Genomic DNA, 24935 nt, shown 5'->3' on the forward strand with positions numbered 1-24935 from the left:
AGAGGGAGACAGTCTAACTGTACCTATTTTACGTTCTAGAAACACTTAGAAAATCTGAAGTACTGCTGGGGTTATGAGAAATCCTGCAAACCAGGGTTCAGATTTGGTTACCCTGTTTGTAGCTATGTCGACATGGGATGGTAAGTTTCCATAAAGAATACCTTCTCCTCCTTCATGTCTTCTTTCTCTCTGCTGTATGTTAATGCTCTAATTCCCAGCTGGGTTCTTTTGGTTTTAGATAGTAATTCCTTTAGATATTAATTTGCAGACGCAGTCATGAGTTCAACTGAACTATCTCCCACTGGGGTGGGAATAGCCGTCATTCCCTCTGCCAGGGGGTGAAACTGGATCAGAGAAAATATTTGTCCCCCAAATGTACACACAGTCCCTGGGTGGCACCAATGATTAAGTGCTCGACTACCATCTGAAAGGTTGGTGATTTGAACCCACCAAGAGGCAGCTTAGAAGATGGGCCTGGTGATCTGCTTCTGAAAGGTCACAGCCTTGGAAACCCTATGGAGCAGTTCTACTCTGCACATGTGGGGTCATTATGAGTCAGAATCGGCTTGATAGCAGCTAACAACAATAACAAAGAACACTCTAAAGAAGATAAATTGATAGTTTCCTCTTGATTCTGCCCGGGAGAGTTAAGTATAATTAGTACTTGCAATACATGCAAGGTTAATGGGGCAAAGAAAGCACAATTAACAGTATGTTTTCTTCAGTTCCGGATGACCCCAACTTTATGTATTTCTGTTGTGTGTTTTTATTTTAAGGGACTAAGTCTGGGCATAACTTATTTTGATGGCTTCACGTAGCTAGGGATAGTTTTGGGAAGATTATGATAGTATCCTTTAAAAAAATCAAAGTAACGACAGACTTGTAGCAACTTAACAAACCTTTGGAAAGAAAATTCAAGGTCCAGGAAAAGTAAAAAAAAAAAAAAAAAAGTGGAATCTTTTCGTTTGCTATTAGGACGGACACTCTTGAATCAGCTCAGGACATATTCTGGAAACAAGCTGACTTTGGATACGCCAGAGAGCGGCTGGAGGAGATACATGTGCTCTGCCAGCCTGAGCAAATGGTGGGTGTTTTAGCTCCTTAGAAATGAGCTTCTTTCTTATTATAACATACAAGGCAAGTAGGTGGCACTTGGAAAGAAATCTCTTGCTCTCACTTATTTATTGGCTTAGAATTTTATTTAATGTCCAAAAGTAAGTTCTGTTTTGTTTGGAAACTGTGACCTTGTTTTCACACATGTATCAGATAGTGGGTGCTGCATACGGTTAAGCCCTCAGCTGCTAACCAAAGGGTTGGAGGTTCTAATCCACCCAGAGGGGCCTCAGAAGAAAGTCCTGGCGATCTACTTCCAAAAGATCACAGCCATTGAAAATCCTATAGAGCACAGTTCTACTCTGACACACATGGAGTTGCCATGAGTTACAATCAACTCAGTGGGAAGTGTTTTTTTTTTTTTAAAACATATTTTTAGGTTTAAATTTCCCTGCCCTCCCCAGTGTATGCTGAAGAAGATAAATGGATAAATTGTGTCTTTACAAATTTCCTGTCAGGGTGACACAGATGGTACACCCCATCATACCACTCTGTGTTTGTATACCACTTCATAGTTTACAGAAAGCTTTTCTGTACATTAAGCTAGTTTGAGTCTCACAAGCGTTATATTCCATAGGCAGGACAGATACTACTAAGCCACTTTACCAGAGAGGAGAACAGGGTCCTCAGAGAAGGTAAGCAACTTCTCCAAGACCACACAGCTGCTATGTAGAATTATACATTGAAATGCAGATCTTTTCCTGTGCACTTTCTACCGACCTACATTGCATCAGTTAGCAGTCAAGCGCTTAACCATTGCGCCACCAGGGCTCCTTTATGATGGTATATAAAAAAAAATCTTTTGTCATCGAGTTGATTCCAATTCATAGTGACTCTGTAGGGCAGAGTTGGACTGCCCCATAGGGTTTCCAGGGAGCAGCTGGTGGATTCGAACTGCTGACCTTTTGGTTAGTAGCCGAGCCCTTAACCACTACGTCACCAGGGTAGTCATATGAGAATACACATAGATAGATCAACTGACAGACAGATAGTTGTTTTAAGGAATTGACACGTACCATTGTGGGAGATAACAAGTCTGAAATTTGTAAGGCAAGCTGGCAGGCTAGAAACTCGGGAAGGAATTGGTATTGTGGTCTTTTTTTTTTTAGTGTGCTTTAGATGAGGGTTTACAAAGCAAATTAGTTTCTCTCTAAACAATTAATACACATATTGTTTTGTGACATCGGTTGTCAACCCCACAGCATGTCAGCACTCTCCCCTTCTTGAGGTTGGGTTCCTAATGTTGCACTGTTGAGTCTGAAGTCTGTAGGGCAGGCAGCAGGCTGGAAACTCAGGGAGGATTTGTATGTTACAGTGTTGAATTCCTTCCTCTCTCCAAGACCTCAGTTTTTTCTCTTTCAGGCCTTCAGCTGATTGAATGAGGCCCACCCACATTATCGAGGGTGATGTCCTTTACTTAGAGTCAATGGACGACAAATGTTAATCACCTCAACAAAATACCTTCACAACAACATCTAGACTAGTGTGTGACCAAACACCTGGGCGGCACAGCATAGCATAGCGGAGTTGACACATGACATGAACCATCATATGCTCCTTGCACACCTCTGCTAATGTGGTTTGTAGAGTGCTTTCCTGACCAAGATTTATCTTCATAAGTTTTCTGGTATCAGAGTATAATCCCTTATCATCTACAGATAACAAAACACTATTTGGGTCAAGATTAAGGCTCATATTCAATAGGAAGTTATGGGTAAAGCAATAAAATGGCATTTGAATCTATAAATAAAATCTAGAACAGATAAAAGTTTTTTGAAGGTATTCCTCTTTGAACACAAACCAGATTGGTTGGAATAGAAACAGGCTGTAGTAGTTGACTCTTAAACTCCTTTGTTTAATTATTTAGGTAATATTGTCATCCTGTTGCTGTGGGGCCAGAATGTCCCACAAGTTTTATGGTTCTCAGAGAATACCTTTGATGAAAATTGGCAAACCACCCTTCCTGCCGTGAATTATATGTCTCTTACACATGTATTCTCCCTTGTTTTGTTTCACTTGTCTTTGGAAAATGGTTTGTCACGTAGCTGTCGGGGGTAATGGTGTAAGTATGTGGTTTTGTTTTTTAAAGGCGACTGGACTGAACCATACACACAGCTCTTAGCTTTAAAATTTGAGGTAGTACAAGCAGTTGTTGTCAGGTGTTGTCAAATTGATTCCAACTCACAGTGACCCCCATGTGACAGAGTAGAATTGCCCCAGAGAGTTTTCTAGGCTGTAGTCTTTACAGGAGCAGCACCAGATCTTTTCCTCCCGAGGAGCTGCTGGGTGGGTTCGAACTGCCAGCCTCTCGGATAGCAGCTGAGTGCGTAACCGTTGTGCCACCAGGGCTCCTTGATACAAATAGAGCATTTGAGAATTCTTTGCAGTAAACTGGAAGTGTGCAAACTTTGCAAAGGTGTGCTTGACCAAGGTTTGCTGGGGTGAGAAAAATCCTTCAACAGATGCAGTCTTTGAGAAGCTTTTCTCAGCGTATTGGGTGGTTTGAATCTGTGTATACATGCTGTCAACATGTCCAGCAAGTCTCTGTAAGTCCTTGCAATGTTAGTACTTGGAGTTATTTTTCCCTTTTCTCGACGTTATTTCAGGGTGACTCGGGTCTGGTGTGTTCCCGTTATCTTCAGTATTGCAGAGCAGCCAACCTCTACCTTGATTTAAGAAATATCAAGAGAAATCATGACAGGTACTTAAGCGGTTGTTGTTAAAATCGAATAGAAATTCTGAAATATTTTCAGATCCAGGGATACATCTTAGATTTGCTTCAAAATAACATGGTGGTGTCAAAAACTTAGAAATAGAACTACCTTATGACCCAGCAATTCCACTCCTAGGTAAATACCCTAGGGATGAATGGATAAACAAAATGTGGTGCATGCACAGGATGGAATACTATGCAGCCATATAGAGAGATGAGTTCCCAAAACGTCTTGGAACGTGGATGAACCTAGAGGACATTATGCTGAGTGAAATAAGTCAATCACAAAAGGACAAATATCGTATGATCTCATTTTATAAAACGACAAGAACAGCTATATGTACAGAGACCAGCTTCACTGATGATTACCAGGGGTGGGAGGGAGAGGGGGATTCATTCTCTAGACAGCAGTCAGTTTTTATTTATGGTGATTTATGGTGATGGGAAAGGTAGCACCGAATGTGAGAGAAGTGTGCATAGCTTAACCAAGACAGATTATGCTACTAGGTGTACACACACACACACACACACACACACACACACACACACACACGCACACAGTGTTTTAGTAAATGCTATGTTATATATAATTTTGCAACAACCAAAATATGTGTGTGTGTACCACATTTTTACACAAATAATGTGCACTTTCTATGTTTGTTGGCCAACCGCACCCTCCCTCTGCAAGGTATTTTCATAAGTGCCACTATGCCAATTTTATTTACATGTTGCTATAAAAAAAATCAGCATAGTGCACTTATGAAAATACCTCGCAGGGAGAGGGTGCAGTTGGCAAGGAAATGCAGAAGGTGCTCGTTATTTGTGTAAAAATTTGGTATATGTGTATGTATGTATATTTATGAAATAAAACAAGTAAGGGTCATAAAATTGATACATCTTAGACTTAACCAGTCACCTCACAGGATTAGTTTTCTTGGTTTAAAGATTTTGGGTCATAGTCTTGCAGGACAGGTTAGTCAGTTAGCATAATATAGTTCATAAAGTTTGTGTTCTACACCCAAGTCTGGTGAGCAGCATCTGGGGTCTTAAAAGTTTGCAAGTGGCCTTCTAAGATGTAGCTATTGGTTTCTACATGTCTTAGGCTGTGTCTTAGTCATCTAGTGCAGCTACAACAGAAATACCACAAGTAGATGGTTTTTATGAAGAGAAGTTTATTTCCTCATAGTCATAGTAGGCTAAAAGTCCAAATTCAGGGCATCAGCTCCAGGGGAAGGCTTTTTCTCTCTGTTGGCCTTCTTCTCTACAGTGTTCCCCTGGACTAGGAGCGTCTCTTCACAGGGACCCCAGTCCAAAGGATGCGCTCTGCTCCCGGCACTGCTTTCTTGATGGTATGAGGTCTCCCTGTCTTACTGCTCACTTCTCTGTTTTATATCTCAAGAGATTGCCTCAGGACACAATCCAGTCTTGTAGATCCAGTCCAGCCTTAGTAACGCAACTGCCACCCATCTTCCCTCATTAACATCATAGAGGCAGGATTTACAACATATAGGAAAATCACACAGTACCAGGAATCATGGCCCAGCCAAACTGATACACACATTTTTATGGGGACATAATTCAAACCATGACGGGCTGGGATCTCTAGAGAAGCAAAACCAGTTAAGCATATAAATATCTATTTAAAGAGATTTATATCAAGGAAGTGGCTCACACGATTGTAGAGGCTGGAAAGTCCCAAATCTGTAGGTCAGGCTGGAGGCTTCTCCTGATTCACGGAGCTGCAGGGGCTGGCGGACCCAAGGTCAGCGTGTCAGACAGCAGGGCTCTTGCTCACAGGCTGCGAAGACCGACGAATCCCAAGGTCAGCAGGCAAGACCGCAGGTAAGCTGCTAGCTCAAGTCCCAAGAACCAGAAGTCAGACGAACAGGAGCCAGCTGCAGGATCCAGAGCAAGCAAAAGCCCACGAGTCTTGCCAGAGAGTTCACTTATATTTGCTGCAGACAACACCTCCAAGGAAACTCCCTTTCAGCTGATTGGCTACTCACAGCAGGTCCCATCATGGAGGTGATCATATTGTATCAACACTCATCATGGAAGTGATAATATCATCATACAACTGCCAAACTACATCATAACTGCCAAACCACTGAGGATCATGGCCCAGCCAAGTTGACACTCAACCTTAGCAAACACACTAGTCGTCTGGAGCAAAAAAGAAAGAAAAAAACCCAAAAGTCAGAGAAGAAACCAGTCTACAGGACTACTTGTCTACATGAGCCAGAGGCTCCTCTACCCTGAGACCAGAAGAACTAGATAGTGCCCGGCTACCACTACCATACCTTCTGATCAGGAACACAATAGGTGTATCCTGATAGAAAGGGAGAAAAATGTGGAACAGAACTTCAAATTTTCTGAAAATCAAGACTTACTGAACCCACTGAGACAGGAGGAATCGTTTAGATTATTACCCTGAGATATTCTCTAAGCCTTGAAACAGAACTATCCCTTCAAATCACCTTTTAGCTAAATAGCAAGTTAGCTCATAAAGTAATGAATATCACTCTTAAGTATTGTGCTTTTTTTTTTTTTTAAAATCTCTATGAGACCAAATGGTCAACAAATACTCTAAAGCATAGATGAGAAGGTTGGGGGACTGTTAATGGAAAGGGAACAACTAGAACAGAAATAATGAGAATGCTGATTCAATGTGAAGACTGTAACCAATATCACTGAACAATATATATAAAAATTTTTGAATGGGAACCTGTTTTGCTGTGTACACTTCCACTGAAAATACAATTAAATATTATTAAAAAAAAATAACATGGCGATGGGGTTGGGGAATGGGTGGGGTGGATGAGCCAGTTGGGCCATGAGTTGGTCATTATAAAGCTGGGTCATGAGTACATCAAGTTCCTATTCTACTACCTTTGTAAATGTTTGAAATTATTATAAAATGTTAAATCCTAACAAAAAAAAAAAACGGATTTTGGAGATTGGTGAGCCATATTAGTTACAATTCATATGCTTGAGTCATCAAAAATTTTTCTGAACTTAATTTCTTGTTACACACCAGATTTAAGGAAGATTTCTTCCAGAGTGGTGAAATTGGAGGACACTGTAAACTTGATACTCATACATTGATGTCTGAAGGTCAGCGCAAAAGCCCTCTGCAGTCTTGGTAAGATTTTATTTTTTTAATGTATGTTTCTGAAGTATTTGCCTTTATTTTTGGCACTCTCAAATTTTGATAGGGACTCTCAAATGGAAAATGTTTTACTTAATTTGTAGATAATTTGTCAGGAGCTTCTGGGGAATGAAGACTATAGCATGAATCTCTTAGTTATGTCTGAATTAAATTATGTTTATAAAATATTAGGAAGTAAGATATAGTACCATTTGCTAATGAAAGAAAAACAGATCAGTTCAAAATGAATTTTGTAACTCCTTGTAATTATTGCATGTGTTTGAGGAACACGTGATTTTTAATGCGCATTAATTGGAGTGTATTAACAGACATACAGAGAAGTATACAGTTTGGATAATGAAAAAGTGAACCCACCAATGGGTCAAAAAATGGACCATTGTCACCTAGGCCCCCTCCCAGTCACTGTTCCCACTCTTCTCCCCAAGGGTAGACACTGACTGTTAACACCATTGATCAGCTTTTTGAACTTTATATAAATTGGAGAACACATTCTGTTTTAAAAGATTTTCAATATTAAACAGGTTGTATGGTGTATCAGGGAATTTACCATCTCCAGAAATAAAAGCATTAGGGTACTTTTTTTAAAAAAAAAATAATTTTAGACTCACATCAAGCCAAAAAAAACCCATTGCCATTGAGTCAGTTCTGACTCATAGCAACCCTATACTCATTTAAAAAATGGTGTAGAAAGTTTCTGTCATGCCCTTTCCCCAGCTTCCCCATCTTACATAATCACAGTACAGTGATCAAAACCAGGAAATTGACGTTGGTTCAATACTGTTAACTAATTTGGATTTCACTGGTGTTTACGTGCAGTCATTTTTTTTTTTTTAATTATTAATAGTTCTGTGGAACTTTGATCACATGTCTAGATGCATGTAATCACCACTTCAATCAGGATACAGATTGTATCTCTTGTGCTACCTCTTGATAGTCACATAGGATACTCTTATATAATGCTAATTTTTGAGGTCTAGCATTCATGCTAAGCATACCGTTCAGGATAATCATCTACAAATGTAGTACCATACGTTTAGGATGGCACCTGACGGTGTGAAATGCAGTACCTCACTTGATTTAACCAACGTTTGCAGTAAGTCATTCCTGCATTCAAGTGGGCATTTTAATTTCAAGTACATTTTGGTATCTTGGTAAGTTTTTTTTTAAACATGTTTCTGAAGTGTTTGCCTTTATTTTTGGCACTCAAATTTTGGTGGGGACTCGCAAATGGAAAATGTTGTACTTAATTCATAGATAATTTGGCATGAGCTTCTGGGGAATGAAGGCTATAATTAGTTATATCTGAATTACATTATGTTTATAAAATACTAAGAACATAGTCATCCCTAGAGTATATCTGTATTAGTTACCTATTGCTACGTAATAAGTTGCTTCAAAATTTAGCAGCTTAAAACAACGTGCATTTATTATTTCATACGGTTTCTGGTGGTCAAGATGTGGGAGCAACTTAGCTGTGTGGTTCTGGCTCAGAGTCTTTTACAAGGTTGCAGTCAAGCTGTTGGCCAGGACTACAGCCCTGTCTAGGGTCCACTGGGCTGGAGAGTCTGCTTCTAAGCTCGTTTATGTTGTCGTAAGCCTCAGCTCCTCTCTGGCTGTTGACCAAAGGCTTCAGTTCTTCACTATGTGGGCCCCTCCCTAGTGCTGCTCACAGCATGGTGGCTGACTTCCCAAGAGTGAGTGGTCTAAGAGAGAGAGAGCATGCCCCAAGATGGAAGCTGCAGCCTTTTTATAACCTAATCTCAGCAGTGACATACCATCACTTCTCTTGTCTTCTGTTCTTTAGAAGCAAGTCACTAAGTCCAGCCGACATTCAAGGGGAAGGGAATGAAGTACTACCTCTTTTTTTTTTTTTTTAATTGTACTTTAGATGAAGGTTTACAAAGCAAACTAATTTCTCATTAAACAGTGTATTAACACATTGTTTTGTAACATTGGTTGCGAACCCCACGGCATGTCAACACCCTCCCCTTCTCGACCTTGGGTTTCCCATTACCAACTTTCCTGTCCCCTCCTGCCTTCTCGTCCTTGCCCCTGGGATGGTGTGCCCATTTAGTCTCGTTTTGTTTTATGGGCCTGTCTAATCTTTGGCTGAAGGGTGAACCTCAGGAGGGACTTCAGTACTGAGTTAAAAGGGGGTCGGGGGCTCTACTCTTGGGGTTTCTCCAGTCTCTGACAGACCAGTAAGTCTGGTCTTTTTTTTTTTTTTTTTTTAATTTTGTTCTGCGTTTTTCTCCAGCTCTGTCGGAACCCTCTATTGTGATCCCTGTCAGAGCAGTTGGTGGTGGCAGCCGAGCACCATCTAGTTGTGAAGCCCCACCTCTTGAAAAGAGAAGTATCAAAGAATTTGTGGACTTATTTTTAAAACCACCGTAATATTTCAGCATTGTGTTTTAAAAGGATATTTTTGGTATTTGCTTTGTATCAGATATGATCTCAAGGATGAAGAGTTACAGATGATCTTTATGTTAATTTTAAATATCTCTTGCCACATGCTGTTTTGGTTGTCTACTGATGCTATAACAGAAATATCACAAGTGGGTGGCTTTAACAAACAGAAATTTTTTTTTTTCTCACTGTTTAGGAGGCTGGCAGTCTGAATTTAGAGCACTGTCTCTAGGGGAAGGCTCTCTCTCTGCTCTGGGGGAAGGTCCTTGTCTCTTCAGCTTCTATTCTTTGGCTCCTTGGAAGTCTCATGTGGTATAACATCATCTGTCTTTCCCCATCTCTGCTTGCTGGCTCGCTAGCTCCATCTGCTCTTTTATATCTCAGAAGAGATTGATTTAAGATGCACTCCATAGTAATAGTGCCTCATTAACGTAACAAAGAAAACCCATTCACAAATGGGATTATAACCACAGGTATAAAGCATGAATAAACCAAACCCGTTGCCATCAAGTTGATTCTGACTTGTAGCGACCCTATAGGACAGAGTAAAACTACCTCATAGGGTTTCCGGGGAGCAGCTGGTGGATTTGAACTCCGGACCTTTTGGTTAGCAGCCAAGCTCTTAACTACTGTGCCACCAGGGCTCCAACCACAGGTGTATAGGTTAGAATTTAGAAGATGTATTTTGAGGGGACACAGTTCAATCTATAACACATGCTGTGTGATTGTTTTCTCTTATACGGAAGAAAATTGTGCCATGTGGCTTTCAAAGATGTTTTCTGAGAAGTAGACCTTCCTTTCTTCTGTGAAGCTTAACTGTCTGCTGTCTTTCTAAGGCGCTAGATAATTCTTGGACTACCATCTTTCTCAGAATCCAAGCAATCCACCATAGGAAGTTCTCTGGGTCTGTGTTCCTTCTGAGCCTTGTCAGACTAAAGGAAACCTTTTTGAGTCTTCCCACTTTACTAGTCGCTGTCAAGTCAACTTTGACTCATGGCAACTGTGTCTGTGTCAGAGTAGAACTGTGCTCCATAGGATTTTTAGTGGCTGATTTCTTGGAAGTAGATCACTAGGCCTTTCTTCTGAGGTGCTGGGTGAACTCGAACCTCCAACCTTTTGGTTAGCAGTTGAGTGCTTAACTGTTTGGGCAACCCAGGGACTTCGCACTTTACTGGTAGATTGGTTGGCTGACCCATTGTGCAAATTCTTTCTTTGTCTAGAAAGTTCCCAGCTTAACTATCTTGCACATTAGACTGAATTTCAAGTAATTTTTGTTCCTTGTCTCAATGTTGAAATTGGTATCAAGTTATATAAATGTCAGTAAGTTTGAGAAGTTACAGATGTCTCCATAGGAGTGTCTTGCATTCTAGAAATGAATCTGCCTAATGAGCAGATCCAAAGTTATGATGTTGCAACAGAAGTTTGGGAGAATCACTTTGAAAGTATATTTCATATTTCTAGGTTTGCTGAGCTACAAAGCTATACTCAGCTCAACTTCAGACCTATAGAAGATGCAAAATGTGATATTGTTGTTGACAAGCCAGCCTACTTCATGAAATTTGATGCAGGTGAGACATTAATGTGTCTGTTACTCCTTTACTGGTTAATGAGGCTTTTTGTGTGTGTGTGTGTGTGTGTGTGTGTGGAAAATATTTATGTAACAAAACATTTGACATTTCAACAATTTTCACATGTAAAGTTCAGTGACATTATGTTGTATTAATTGTATTCATCATGTTGTTCAACTTGTTCTTTCTTCAATGTATGTATGTAGTGATTTCCTGTCACTTTTTGGGAAACAGTATGACATTGTATAGTGGGTTTGTTTTTTTGTTTTCTTCTCTGAAGAAGTAGATGAACTAGTTTGAATTTCCCATTATTTTACCCCTTGGGTATCAGAACAAATCTTCACATTTACATAAAGTGACTTCATCAAAATCAAAAGGTGAGAGAAGAAGGCATATGTCCACCTTTTGTAATTGAATTTACTCCATCTGGTTTCTCAAATTACTTGATTTAGATTGTGCTTCATTAGGAAACTTTTTAAAAATTAAAAGCCATGTATATACTGTGGATACAAAAGGAATGTCCATGATCTCTCTGACAAACTTATTTTGTTTCTATGACATTAAGTGAACTGAAAATTTTCCTGGAAGTTAGCACTGCTGTGTATTCTTGGGGGAGAAAAAGGTTTTAACAAAAAAAAAATTATTTTTCTGTTTATGTCTATGGCTTCTAACTCTCACCTTGCAGGCCTAGCTGTAACTTTGTGAACTAGTTACCCTGGAGAAGAGAAACACAGATCATACTACATGATTTCTCTCATTATGAGAGACAGAGGTTACTATGCTACTCTGTCTCAAAATTAATGAGAGGCTGGGCTTACAGTGAAAGATAGAGGGCTCTCTGTCACAGATATTTCAGAATTGCTATAATTTATTGATCATATTTTTAATGTGCCTTGCCTTCTGAAGTCATAATTCTTATATTACAAAGTATTAAGTTCAGAAATCAGACAACTTTAGGTTTTTGAAATAAGAACAAGTAAAAATGCCATGTTCGAGGTCCTAATTTTTTAAATATGCAAATTAAAAAGGGGCAAAGAAAACGTGGTGAGCTGCCTGTAAAAGAGTTGAATATGTGTGAGCTGTTAAATTTATGCAGGTACTTATGCCATAAAGTATGCAAAGTAGGAATAAAAGGCTAATGTGGACGTGTGCCGTTTCTTTCCGATATTCATAACTCTTATTTTTTTTCTTCTAACTTACGCTGTCGTTCCGTTTTCCTTTTCATATATTAACTCTTACCTTGGGAGAATGAGCATTGTACAGAACAAGACTCATTTCTTAAGGGCAAAGCCCCTGTTTTCTCCCTCGTTTATAAATCCCTGTAGCACGAAGTGCTGTTCTGTATGTGCTGTGTGCCTCAGTAAATGTTATGGAGTCACTGAATGCTAGGTCGCAAAGCTAATGTGTACCGTGTGGCTGATCTGGGAAAAGGGCGTGTGTTGTAATAGAGCTTTCATTTTTCTTGCTTATTTGAAAATATACCCTTTGCCAACATTTTTCTGGGTGCAAGAAGGAGCCCATGCAAACATCCATCTAAGACACCAGTCTAAAGAGAGCTGAATATTTTTTACTCTTATTTTCTGGCATACAGTGTTATTCACTGTGGGATGATGTGAGATTATTTTATGATTTCTGCTTTTGAGGGTCACCGTTTTTCTTTTTGTCAACGTTTTCCCTCTTTTAAAATATAGATTTTAAATATCAATTCTCAGAATTTCATCCCATTTTTATCAGTTTTCGTGGGGTTGTTTCTGACTCGTGGTGACCGCACGTGTGTCACAGTAGAACGGTGCTCTGTAGGGTTTTCAGTGGCTGATTTTTCAGAAGTAGATTGCCAGGCCTTTCTTCCTAGGAGCCTCTGGGTGGACTTGAACCACCAACCTTTGGGTAGCAGCTGAGCACGTTAACCATTTGCACCATACAAGGACTCCTCCTCCATTTAAATCTGTACATTTCCAAGTTGAATACCAGGTGACTCATCCCTAAGTTGAGAGAAAGCATGTTATTTCCTTTTTTTTTTCTAAATTTTTTGTTGTGCTTTAGGTGAAAGTTTACAGAGCAAATTAGTTTCCCATTCGATAGTTTGCACGTAAAATAGTCCATGACATTGGTTGCATCCCCCACAATGTGTCAGCACTCTCCCCATTTCCGCCCTGGGTTCCCTGTTTCCTTTCGTCCATATTTTCTACCCCTTCTTGCCTTCTCATCTTTGCTTTTGGGCGAATGGTGTCCTTTGATCTCGTATACTTGATTGTTCTAAGGCATACGCCAGGTGTCCTGCAAGGTGTTTGGATATGTCTAAGAAGTTTGCATGACTGTGCCCCTTGTGTGCGCTATTGTCTGTATTAATATACATGCAGCACCTACAATTATGTATGTAGAAATATCCACGACCAAACCTATGTCTGCTAGTAGGTGTGCTCCCTTACACCCTCCCACACCTCTTTAGGATACCTATCTATCTGTGTATCCATTCGTAAATTATTGTTTACTAATACTATTATTGCAGGATTGTCTGTTTTATAATAATTACTGTAGTTGCCCTTTATTCTTGCGTTCCTCTCAGTGTCTTTCTTTGCCTTGGTCATGTTGTGCTGACTTGCCCCATATTGTGTATTGCCTTTCCTTTTACCAGTATTAACACTGTCTTCTATCTCATTAGAGATACCCTCCCATCCCAGGTAACCATCAAATAATTTTTTTCTATGTGTGTAAACCTTTTCTTGTATTTTTATAAGAGTGGTCTCATAGAATATTTGTCCTTTTGTGATTGACTTACTTCACTTACCATAATGTCCTCCAGATTCATCCATGTTGTGAGATGTTTCACAGATTCATCATTATTCTTTATCATTGCATAGTATTCCGTTGCATGTATGTACCACAGTTTGTTTATCCGTTCATCCATTGATGGGCGCTTAGATTGTTTCCATGTTTTTGCTATTGTGAATAATGCTGCAGTGAACATGGGAGTGCATATGTCTATTCATGTCACAGCTCTTATTTCTTTAGGGTATATACCTAGGAGTGGGATTGCTGGATCCTATGGTATTTCTATTTCTAGCCTTTTAAGGAAGCACCATACCGTTTTCCATAGTGGTTGTACCATTTTACATTCCCACCAGCAGTACGTAAGAGTTCCAGTCTCCCCACAACCTTGTCGACATTTGTTATTTTCTGTTTTTTTGATGTTCTGTTGCTTTTAGAAGACAGGCTTATGAACAAAGAGCATCAACTGCAGTCTTCTCTAGTCTCTTGGACCTTGGAGATCCAGCTGGTCTTCATTAAGGGCCAGGCACTGGGATGGGTTCTTTTAGACACATTATCTCTGGATTTCTCATGGCAAAGCTGGCTGACACTTAGGTGTAACCATTTTCTATTTCTAGTAGAGAATCTAAGCTTAGGGACTTTGTAAACTTGTCTGAGAATGTTGTTCATGAGTGGCAGAGCTGGAGTTCAACCTAGTTCTTCTGACTCTAGAGTCCATATGCTTTTAAGTTAGAACTTGAGACACTCAGCTCTTTTAAATGATGGTTGGTTAACATTTTCCCAAGAAGCCATGCTATAAGTAGTGATTAAATACGGAAAAAAAGAGACAGGAATGAAAAATACAAGATGTTAATAGTTGCCATGATTGTCTTTTACTTAAAAAAATACTTCTACAATAAACAGATGTTGCTTTATTGATTTAAAAAAAATAACTCATGGTAAAAAATAATAGTCTTCATGGCCTTGTAGTTTCACCCCATTTTCAGTTAAATAGACTGATTTTACTTTGCTGGGAAGTTAATGATCATTTGCTACTTCGTTTGTATGGGAAAATTCATTCCTAATTTCTAAATAAATTTTCAAGTGAATATTTGAACCCAACCAGTCTGTAAACTGAGGACCAGCTATGCAGAGATCATTTTGTATTTGGAAAAACTCTTATTCTTTCCCCATTTATTTCAACCAGAAGTCTACCAAGCTATAAATAGTGTTGGCAAAAATTGTTTGTTTGTTCTTTGGAGTTAACATAGATTTCTTTTTTCCAACTAGGTGTTAACATGTATCACCACTTCTGTGATTTTCTGAATCTTTACATTACTCAGCATGTTAATAACTCGTTCAGCACAGACGTGTACATCGTGATGTGGGACACGGTAAGTAAGAATGTGCTCTCTGCTTCTACCCTGTCTACATTGCTCTATAAATGTGTGGGCTCTAATGTGGTGGAATGGAAATTTCTAAGACACACATTTAAATACACACACGCATGCATACATATGTAGATGGGTGTGAATGGATGTATATGTGCATTTACATGTACACACATGTATGCAGGTGCATACGTATGTGTGTACCTTTGTTCTTTGAATTTTAGAATGAGACAGTGGGAGATTTCTTTCCCTCTTTGGACAGGTAGAGCTCCAGAGACCACAGAGCTGAGCTCGGTGTTCCTCTAAGGCAGATGCACGCAGACTGCTGTGCACTTAACCTCTATGACCTGTGTTTGAAGAGCTTGCCTCTACAGTTTGGCCTTTTGCATGACCTGGTCTGCCTTTCCTTAATAGCAGCTTTCCTGTTGCTCCTTCTTCATGCCAAATTGTGCTGTGTGTTTCTGCTGACTATACAGGGCGAGTCTTAAGTATGTACATAGAGGTTGAATTATGCGAGTGGCACAGTTTGCGCTCAACTCCTAACCTAAAGTTTGGCAGTTTGAACCCACCCGACAGTGCCATGGAAGAAAGACCTGGTAATCAGCTTCCATAAAGATTACATCCAAGAAAACCCTATGGAATAGTTCTGCTCTGTAACACATGGGGTCACCATGAGTCGGAATCGACTCGAAGACAATGGGTTTTTTTTTTGTCTTATTGCTTATTTTTTTTAGTGCATCTTTGGTCCTTGTCCTTCTCCCTCCACTTCTCCTCCTCATAGTCCTCCGCCCTCCCCCCCAGTTCCTTCTTTCCCTCCTCCTTCTTCGTTCACTGTCTTTTCCCTGTTTCTTCCCATATCCTGCCCCTCCATGCCCCAAGGTAACCCCAAGGTGTGCCCCAGTATCCTCATCTGTGAAATGGGAGAATTATAGTATCTTCAATGTCATTGTGAGGATTAATTGTGTCATGTGTGAACAGTCACAATGCCTGGCACACAGCAGGTACACTCTCAATAATGTTAACTATGACAAGGATAACGATTAGGAGAACAAGGGGTTTCTAGTGTACTCTAGAGAGGTTGCCTCAGCATTGGGAAGTTGGACAGTTCACCAAGGGGTCATCTAAGGTTTAATGAGACATTCTGACTCACACAAGCCATTTAGAGGCCCCGCCTTGGCGTGAGTCTTCAGAACGATATTGCAGGGGAACCACAGCTTGGCAGCAGGACAGCGTTGGGCATATCTTCTAGGGAGAGGCTTTCCAGCAGCCCACCCAGCACAGCTCAGCTCAGATGCAGGGAGATGGGGTCCACTTGGGCAGGTATAGGAGCTTCCTTGACTTAGAGCCTCATGTCCCACGGGGGCCAGTACCTCCTGGAACAGCTGCTTTGGCAGAGGTCCCAGGATCCTTGCAAGAGACACGCCTAGTAAGTAACAGGGGTCATTGCACTTGGTGAAACCCACACATGGCGCCTCGCACTGCAGATGTAACTTACTTATCAAATGTCCTTAAATCCTAAGCGATGTCGCCTTGATACATGCCGTCTTTATTTCCAGAGACCAGAGTGAGATGGTTAAGCGAAGGTCCCATTCTCATGCAGCAGTGGTTTTGTTAATGCTTTTTTTCACAGGTCTGGGCCTCATAAGAGGGCTCTGCAGAAAAGTTTTTCATTATCGTTGCTCCAGAGACCTTTAGCTTGATTTCAAGTCTGATGAGAATGGCTTCTATAATTCTTGGCATATTAATGCTTTCATTTGACTTCCTCCTTTATGTGTGTTTACGTTTCCCTCTTGCATTCCGGTTTTGCTGACATGGTTTGATTTCTTGGAAACTTCTCTGTGAGCAAAGGAAAAACACTCCTTTTTTGTGTAAGCTCTTCTAGTTCACAACTACCAGCTCTCAGAAGCCCTGAATGATTAATTCAGGGGTGTTTTGCCTTTTTTTTTTTTTTTTCAGTCATACCTGATGTTATCTCATTTCATGCTCGCAAACTTCCGTGGACTAACACTCGTATCTGCTTATTGTACAGCCGAGGAAGCAGAGGCTCTGAGCAGCAGGCGAGTGTTCTAAGTTAACACAGTCTGCGAGGGGTGGAGTCTGGATAGTCTGAACATAGATCTGTGCTCTGAAATCACAGGGCTTTATTGCCTCTCTATAAATCTCTGTCTGGAGCCCAGGTGGCACAGTGGTTAAGAGCTTCAGCTGCTGACCAAAAGGTTGGCAGTTCGAATCCACTAGCCACTCCTTGGCAGTTCTACTCCATCCTATAGGGTCGCTATGAGTCGGAATTGATGGCAATGGATTATGAACTTCTGTGGAGTCCCTGGGTGGGCAAATGGTTTCCATGCTCAGCTGCTAGCCGAAATGTTGGAGGTTTGAGTCCACCCAGTGGCACCTCGGAAGAAAGACCTGGTGATCTACTTCCGAAAAATCAGGCATTGAAAACCCTATGGAGCACATCTCTACTCTCACACCACCCGAGGGGTCACCATGACTCGGAGTTGACTCGACTGCAACTGGAGTTGCTCTTTGCTTCATGCCAAATTGTGTGTGTGTTTCAGCTCACTAGAAGGGTGAGTTTTCAGTATGGACATAAATGCACGTGTTGAATTACATGGGTGGTGCAAATGGTTTGTGCTTGGCTGCTAACCTAAAGGTGGGCAGTTCGAACTTATCCAGTGGCACCACAGAAGAAAGTCATGGCAATCTGTTTCTGTAAAAACGTCTGCAGAACATATCAAGTCGATGGAAGGTTTTTCCGACAGCGCGAAGCTTCTCTGTACCTTGTTGCATGCGTTTCCATGTCTTCCTCAAGTGGACTTTGTGAAACTGAGCCCACTTCTACAACCCTGCCCCTCTCTGTGCCTGGTGGGATGGAGGAAGTAGCATGCCATGGCCCCGACGAGGATTCTGGTTCACTCAGTTAACTGGGCTTGTGATGTTAGGGCAGGCTGACTGTGACCCGGGCCTTCCGCTGACGGGCAGGCAGACTTAGCCAAGCAGGTTGGTGTGCTGATGTTACCTCTCTCTTCTACTACTCTCTATGCATCCTTTTTAAACTTGCATTCTGGGTCAAGGACGACTTTAGGAAGTACTCAGATTCTCAGCACAGGCAGCTGTGCCCGATGGCTCCACAGTTTAGGCCCAGAGAATGTTACGGGTTGGACAGGCTTCGTGTGATGGTGTTGTGTGGCTGTGATCATTTCCCTTTTGGTGGGAAGGCCTTGGATTAAACTACACTGTGCGCCCCTCCTCCCCACACACACACCTGACCGCGATGCAGAGCCAGTCCTGAAGGTTCAGAGGAGCGATCTGCCCCGTGGGGAGAGCAGGGAGGTGGTAGTGGCAGCCTTTCAGACTTGGTGAAGCAAAACCCTGTGGCATTTTTCAAACTGCTTCCCCCAAGAAACCTATGGGACCTTCCCACTCCATCTTGCAAACTCAGCAGTTTGGCCAGTCCTGTGAGACATGGAGCTGCCTTGGTGGGGTGGGCCAGGCCACCAACCTGCGCAGATGCACAGAGGGCACCTCCACAGGTGCACTTCTGGGTGCAGCGGGGTGGCCTTGTGAAGCAATTTCGCTAGAAGGGGAGATTAGTATAGGCTCTCCACATTTTCTTGTGCAGAGTTGTATAGCTTTATTATTATTTTTTAATTAAGCAAGTAATACCTGTTGCTGCCAAGTTGATTCTGACTCATGGTGACCCTGTGTGTTACAGAGTGTAACTGCTCCATAGGGTTTTCTTGGCTATTATCTGCCCCCACCCTGATGATATTTAGTTCATTTCTCATCTCTTCCTGTTTATTAAAATGCTGCATGAACATCCTTTCCATATACATATATCTTTACACGCTCACCTATCCTCACACTTCTGTGGAACAGATTCCCGTAAGTGGAATTTCGAAGTCACAGGTTATGTGCCTGTCTAAATTTGAGAGATACCAAGGAGGAAATTTTATGTCATCTTTAAGAATATGCAAATATTCTTAGACTTGAGACCAGGAAGAAAATCCTCCTTCCCCCACGACAGATCATTTGACTTTGGGGGACATGGAAAAGAATCCTCTAGAGGTGGTTATTAGTGAATAATGCATGGTTTCCCTGAGAAGGGATCAGTCAGTATTACTATATTTTATTATTAAATTTTCCTTTTAAAGGTATCTTATTTTATCTGAAGTATTTTATCTCAAGAAAATGTCTAGAATCATTTCTTTTCATTGCCCTTTATTTATTATTGAGCAGAGGAGGAAAGTTTCATTTTGGATGGTGTTGAGAAGCACCTTTATTAGAATGGCATTGGAGATGCTTCTGGGGAACGATTTTTTTTTTTCCATCACATCTAACAGTTCTCAGTAACTTTGAAATATTTCTAATACGTACAATATGCAATTTTCAAAATCTGATAAAAAGAATGCTGTAAAAATGAAAAGGCACGAACGTAATGAACATAATGTATACCCAACTGTGTACACCTTGAATATAATCCTACAATGTGTATTTTTTACTTCAACTGGCTGAATTTTTCAATCTAAATTATACTATTTGAAAATGAATTTATCTCCTCCCTTTAGCTGAAGGAACTGAAAATTATGTTCTACTTTTCAATAAGGAAATGCATTTTGTAAGTGTGCTAGAAAGAATTAGTTCCTACTGAGAGACACCTGTTGTGTAGAGGTTATAGCCCTGAGTCTGGGACCAAACAGACTGGATTTAATCCCAGCCCTGCAACTCACCAGCTCTATAATTTAGGCAAATTACTTAAAATTCGTATCTCAGTTTTCTCATCTGTAAAATGGGATGTGATATTACCCACCTCATTAGGGTTGTGGGATGGTTTAATGAGTTAATAATGTCAAGTGTTTAGAACAGTGCCTGGGACGTTAGAAATAACAAAATGTTGTTATTATGATTATTGTTACTATTATTGTTAATGTAATAGGTAATTATCACATATGTTACTCAGTAGTAGTCAATCGGGAAATTATTTCATAAAGTTCATGCATTTTATTTTGAATGTTAAACATTTGAAGTCATTTTCTTGCTCTGAATTCCTTTCCAAAAGTAATTTCCACTTACTGGGATGCTTTTTATTTACTTAGCATACAAGAGTGTATATAAATGGTGATGTATGTGTGCGTTGTGTGAATCTGTGATTGGATAGAATCATAGTAAAAATGATAAGAAGTGTTTTTTTTTTTTAATTGTATTTTAGATGAGAGTTTACAGAGCACATTAGTTTCTCATTAAATAATTAATACACAGATTGTTTTGTGACATTGGTTGCCAACCCCACAACATGTTAACACCCTCCCCTTCTCGACTTTGGGTTCCCTGTTATTAGCTTTCCTGTCCCCTCCTGCCTTCTAGTCCTTGCCCCTGGGCTGGTGTGCCCATTTAGTCTTGTTTTGTTTTATGGGCCTGTCTAATCTTTGGCTGAAGGGTGAACCTCAGGAGTGACTTCAGTACTGAGTTAAAAGGGAGTCCGGGGGCCATTCTTTCGAGGTTTCTCCAGTCTCCTGTCAGACCAGTAAGTCTGGTCTGGGTTTTTTTTTTTTTTTTTTTTGTGAGTTTGAGTTTTGTTCTACATTTTTCTCCAGCTCTGTCTGGGACCTCTGTTGTGATCCCTGTCAGAGCAGTTGGTGGGTAGCCAGTTAACCATCTAGTTCTTCTGGGCTCAAGGTGGTAGAGGGTGTGGTATTTGTGGTCCATTAGTCCTTTGGACTAATTTTTTCCTTGTGTCTTTGGTTTTCTTCATTCTCTCTTGCTCCAGATCAGTTGAGACCAGTGGAGTATCTTAGATGGCCACTCATAAGCTTTTAAGTCCCCAGATACTACTCACCAAAGTAGGATGTACCACATTTTCTTTATAAACTATGCTATGCCAATTGGTCTAGATGTTCCCTGAGACCATGGTCCCCATCCCTCGGCCCAGTAATTCGGTCCCTCAGGGAGTTTGGATAGTTCTACTCTGCCCTTTAGGGTTGCTCTGTGTCGGAATTGACCTGACAGCAGTGGGTTTTTTGGGTTATAGAGCTTCAATGACCTTGTCTTGGACAAGTTGTGCTGGCTTCCCCAGTATTGTGTACTGTCTTACCCCTCACTGTAGTTAACCACTTACCTATTGTCTGCTTAGTGTTTTTCCCTCCCTACCCCTCCCCTCTCTTGTAACCATGAAAGATTGTTTTTTTTGGTGTGTGTAAACCTTTTCATGAGTTTTTATAATAGTGGTCTCATACCATTTTTGTGCTTTTGTGATTGACTTATTTCATTCAGCATAATGCCCTCCAGATTCATCCATGTTGTGTGATGTTTTGCAGATTCATCATTGTTCTTTATTGTTGCGTAACATTCCATTGTGTGTATGTACCATAGTTTGTTTATCCATTCATCTGTTGATGGGCACTTAGGTTGTTTCCATCTTTTTGCTATTGTGAATAATGCTGCAATGAACATAAGTGTGCATATGTCTATTCGTGAGATGGATCTTATTTCTCTAGGATATATTCCTAGGAGAAGTGCCTTCTAAAACATGAGAATAAAATGGATTAGGGTGGAAAAACAAAACACTTTCACTGGGTTGAACTTGTAATTCTCCAACACATGGAAAGTTACAGTGAAGGTATTGGGGAAAAACAAGGCTCCAGGTATTGACAGAATACCAATTAAGTTATTTCAGCAAACGGATGCAACACTGCAAGCAATAACTCATCTATGCCAAGAAATTTGGAAGACAGTACCTAGCCAACCGAGTGGAAGAGATCCATATTTATGCCCATTCCGAAGAACGGAGATCCAATGAAATGCTGAAATTATTGAACAATATCATTAATATCACACACAAGTAAAATTATGCTGAAGATAATTCAAAACTGGTTGCAGCAGCACATCAACAGGGAAGTGCCAGAAATTCAAGCCAGATTCCGAAGAGGATGTGGAACTAGGGATATCATTGCTGATGTCAGATGGATCTTGGCTGAAAGCATAGAATACCAGAAAGATGCTTACCTGTGTTTTATTGACTATGCAAAGGCATTTGACTCTCGATCGTAACAGATTATGAATAACATTGCAAAGAATGGGAATTCCAGAACACTTAATTGTGCTCGTGTGGAGCCTATACATAGAACAAGAGGTAGTCATTCGAACAGAATAAGGGATATTGCGTGGTTTAAAATCAGGAAAGGTGTGCATCAGGGTTGTATCCTTTCACCATAGTTATTCAGTCTGTATGATGAGCAAATAATCCGAGAAACTGGACTCTATGAAGAAGAACGCACCATCAGGATTGGAGAAAGACTCATTAACAACCTGTAATATGCGGATGACACAATCTTGCTTACAGAAAGTGAAGAGGACTTGAAGCACTTACTGGTGAAGAACAAAGACTACAACCTTCAGTATGGATTGTACCTCAACATAAAGAAAACAGAAATCCTCACAACTGGACCAGTGAGCCAACATCATGATAAACGGAGAAAATACTGAAGTTGTCAAAGATTTCATTTTTCTTGGATCCGCAATCAACACCCAGGGAAGCGCCAGTTAAGAAATCAAACGATGTATTGCACTGGGCGAATCTGCTGCTGAAAACCTCTTTAAAGTGTTAAAAAGCAAAGATGTCACCTTGAGGACTAAGGAGCGCCTGACCCAAGCCGTGGTGTTTCCACTTGCCTCATATGCATGGGAAGGCTGGACGATGAGTAAGGAAGACTGAAGAATTGATGCCTTTGAATTAAGGTGGTGAAGAATATTGAATATACCATGGACTGCCAGAAGAACAAACAAATTTATCTTGGAAGAAGTACAGCCAGAATGCTCCTTAGAAGAGGGGATGGTGAGACCTCATCTCACATACTTTGGACATTTTATCAGGAGGGACCAGTCCCGGGAGAAGGACATCATGCTTGGTAAAGTAGAGGGTCAACGAAAAAGGGGAAGACCCTCAAGGAGGTGGATTTATACAGTGACTGCAACAATGGGCTCAAACACAGCAAAGATTGTGAGGGTGGCACAGGACTGGGCAGCGTTTCGTTCTGTCGTACCGACTCAACAGCATCTAACAACATAACCGTTATGACAAGCTTATAATTGTAATGATTATTTCTGATGATATTTTATCAGATTAGGCACTTGCTCAGGCCCAAGATGATGTCCATGTTGGAAAAACATTTTTCCTATGTGAGTTTTATGAGCTTGTTTAGGATGATTGATTCTTAACACTGACAAGCTATTTCAGGCATTGTGTTGCATCTTTGAAAAAGCCATGTTATCTCCTTTTATTGCCCTAATTTTCTATTTTGTTTCCATCTGCAGAGCTCTTATGGATATGGTGACCTGTTTGCCGACACATGGAAAGCATTTACTGATTATGATGTTATACATTTGAAAACCTATGATTCCAAAAGGGTACTGCAGACTTTACTGAACTGTCCATAAATACTGTCATGAGCAGATGACTCACTCATAAATATTTAATAGAAGTATGTGTTAGCCATTATTATAACCAGAATCCTCATTGTTATTAACCATGTAGCTTTTAAAAACTCTTTTCCGTAGCTGCTCCAAAAATATGAATTTTATTCCCCTTGAGTGAAATGGTTTGCTATTCAAAATATTTTAATGCAAAATAGAGATTAATTAAAGTTCGTTTTCTGTAATTGTAAGTGCTGTTTTGGTGTGAAGGGTGCAAATTGTGTTCTCTGATCTTATGAAATGTCTTCATTCTTAGGTGTGTTTTAGAGAAGCTGTCTTTTCATTACTTCCCCGCATGAGGTACGGGCTGTTCTATAATACCCCTCTGGTAAGCGTTTTGTCTTCTGTTACCATTCATATTTATACAATGTATTCTTGACAGATTTTCAGATAATATTTACCCGTAACTAGAGAACTTCTTAAATAGCAGTGCAATTCATTGTAATATGACCTGTCGCTTCTATTCTAGATTTCGGGCTGTCAAAGTACTGGATTATTTAGGGCATTTTCCCAGCATGTGTTACACAGACTGAACATCACACAGGAGGGACCCAAGGTAATGGATACACTGTGGGTTCTGAGTGGAGCTTGACTTTTCACCTCCAGTAAAAATCAGTAACACCTTTGCAGAAAAAGAAACCAACAGAGGACATTGTTTCTTGTGTTAATGTTTTCTTACCTGGAGTGGTCTGGAATCAGGTATCAACAACCCACGAAAGATAAGCTAAAGGATATTGGAAGACTTTGCTTTTTTCTCCTTTTCCTTTCCCCTTTCTCTTGTCGTGTATCCCCATCCTCCCTGAAATCACCACCTGCCCAAAAATTCACCAGTCCAACCAAGCCAACAGAAACAGTCTAATGAAGAGGTTTTGTCTTCTGTGGCTAAAGCGGATGCACTTTTACTTCCTGAGAGAACCATGAAGGACTCAGGCTGTAAAATAGCAGTTCCATCTCTTTGTGAAAATCGCATTTTAGGCTCTGATGCTCATCCCTCTGTCCAGGCATATACAGCATTATTGTGCCTTTCTCTTTGGATTACAGGATGGAAAAATGCGAGTCACCGTTCTTGCCCGGAGCACAGAATACCGGAAAATACTAAACCAAAATGAGGTTAGTTTTGAGTATGCACTTTTGTCGCAGCGGCGACGGTTGTCGGGGTGGCAGAGACAATAACCAATGCCACAACTCTTACAGAGAAGTGGGGCCAGGAGGGTCACTCTGAGGAGTTGAACCCAGCTTCAGTCCCAGGAGTTTATTTTATAGTCAGTACAGCAAGCGGTGAAGCAAATAACAGAACAGTGGGCTTTGGGTGAATAACAATAAGTTTCGGGCAAGGGAGGAGGAATTCAGGTAAA

The 24935-nt window shown here is 40.6% G+C and overlaps 1 protein-coding gene across 2 annotated transcripts in view; it reads left to right on the forward strand.

Moving 5' to 3' along the window:
- Positions 1–24935, forward strand: part of EOGT (EGF domain specific O-linked N-acetylglucosamine transferase) — a 37821-nt gene continuing 12886 nt past the window's right edge. The window contains exons 1-10 of one of the 2 annotated variants that reach the window (XM_023727933.1): positions 1–140; positions 976–1084; positions 3720–3814; positions 6864–6968; positions 10863–10969; positions 15008–15111; positions 23422–23514; positions 23837–23908; positions 24050–24136; positions 24622–24690. In XM_023727933.1, the coding sequence (XP_023583701.1) occupies positions 133–140; positions 976–1084; positions 3720–3814; positions 6864–6968; positions 10863–10969; positions 15008–15111; positions 23422–23514; positions 23837–23908; positions 24050–24136; positions 24622–24690 (849 nt within the window). In that variant the 5' untranslated portion in view covers positions 1–132. The remainder of the gene's footprint in view (positions 141–975; positions 1085–3719; positions 3815–6863; positions 6969–10862; positions 10970–15007; positions 15112–23421; positions 23515–23836; positions 23909–24049; positions 24137–24621; positions 24691–24935) is intronic. The other variant, XM_004372724.2, reaches the window with a different exon arrangement.

The sequence above is a fragment of the Trichechus manatus genome, unplaced genomic scaffold (assembly GCF_000243295.1).
Source record: "Trichechus manatus latirostris isolate Lorelei unplaced genomic scaffold, TriManLat1.0 scaffold00020, whole genome shotgun sequence".
NCBI lineage: Eukaryota > Metazoa > Chordata > Mammalia > Sirenia > Trichechidae > Trichechus > Trichechus manatus.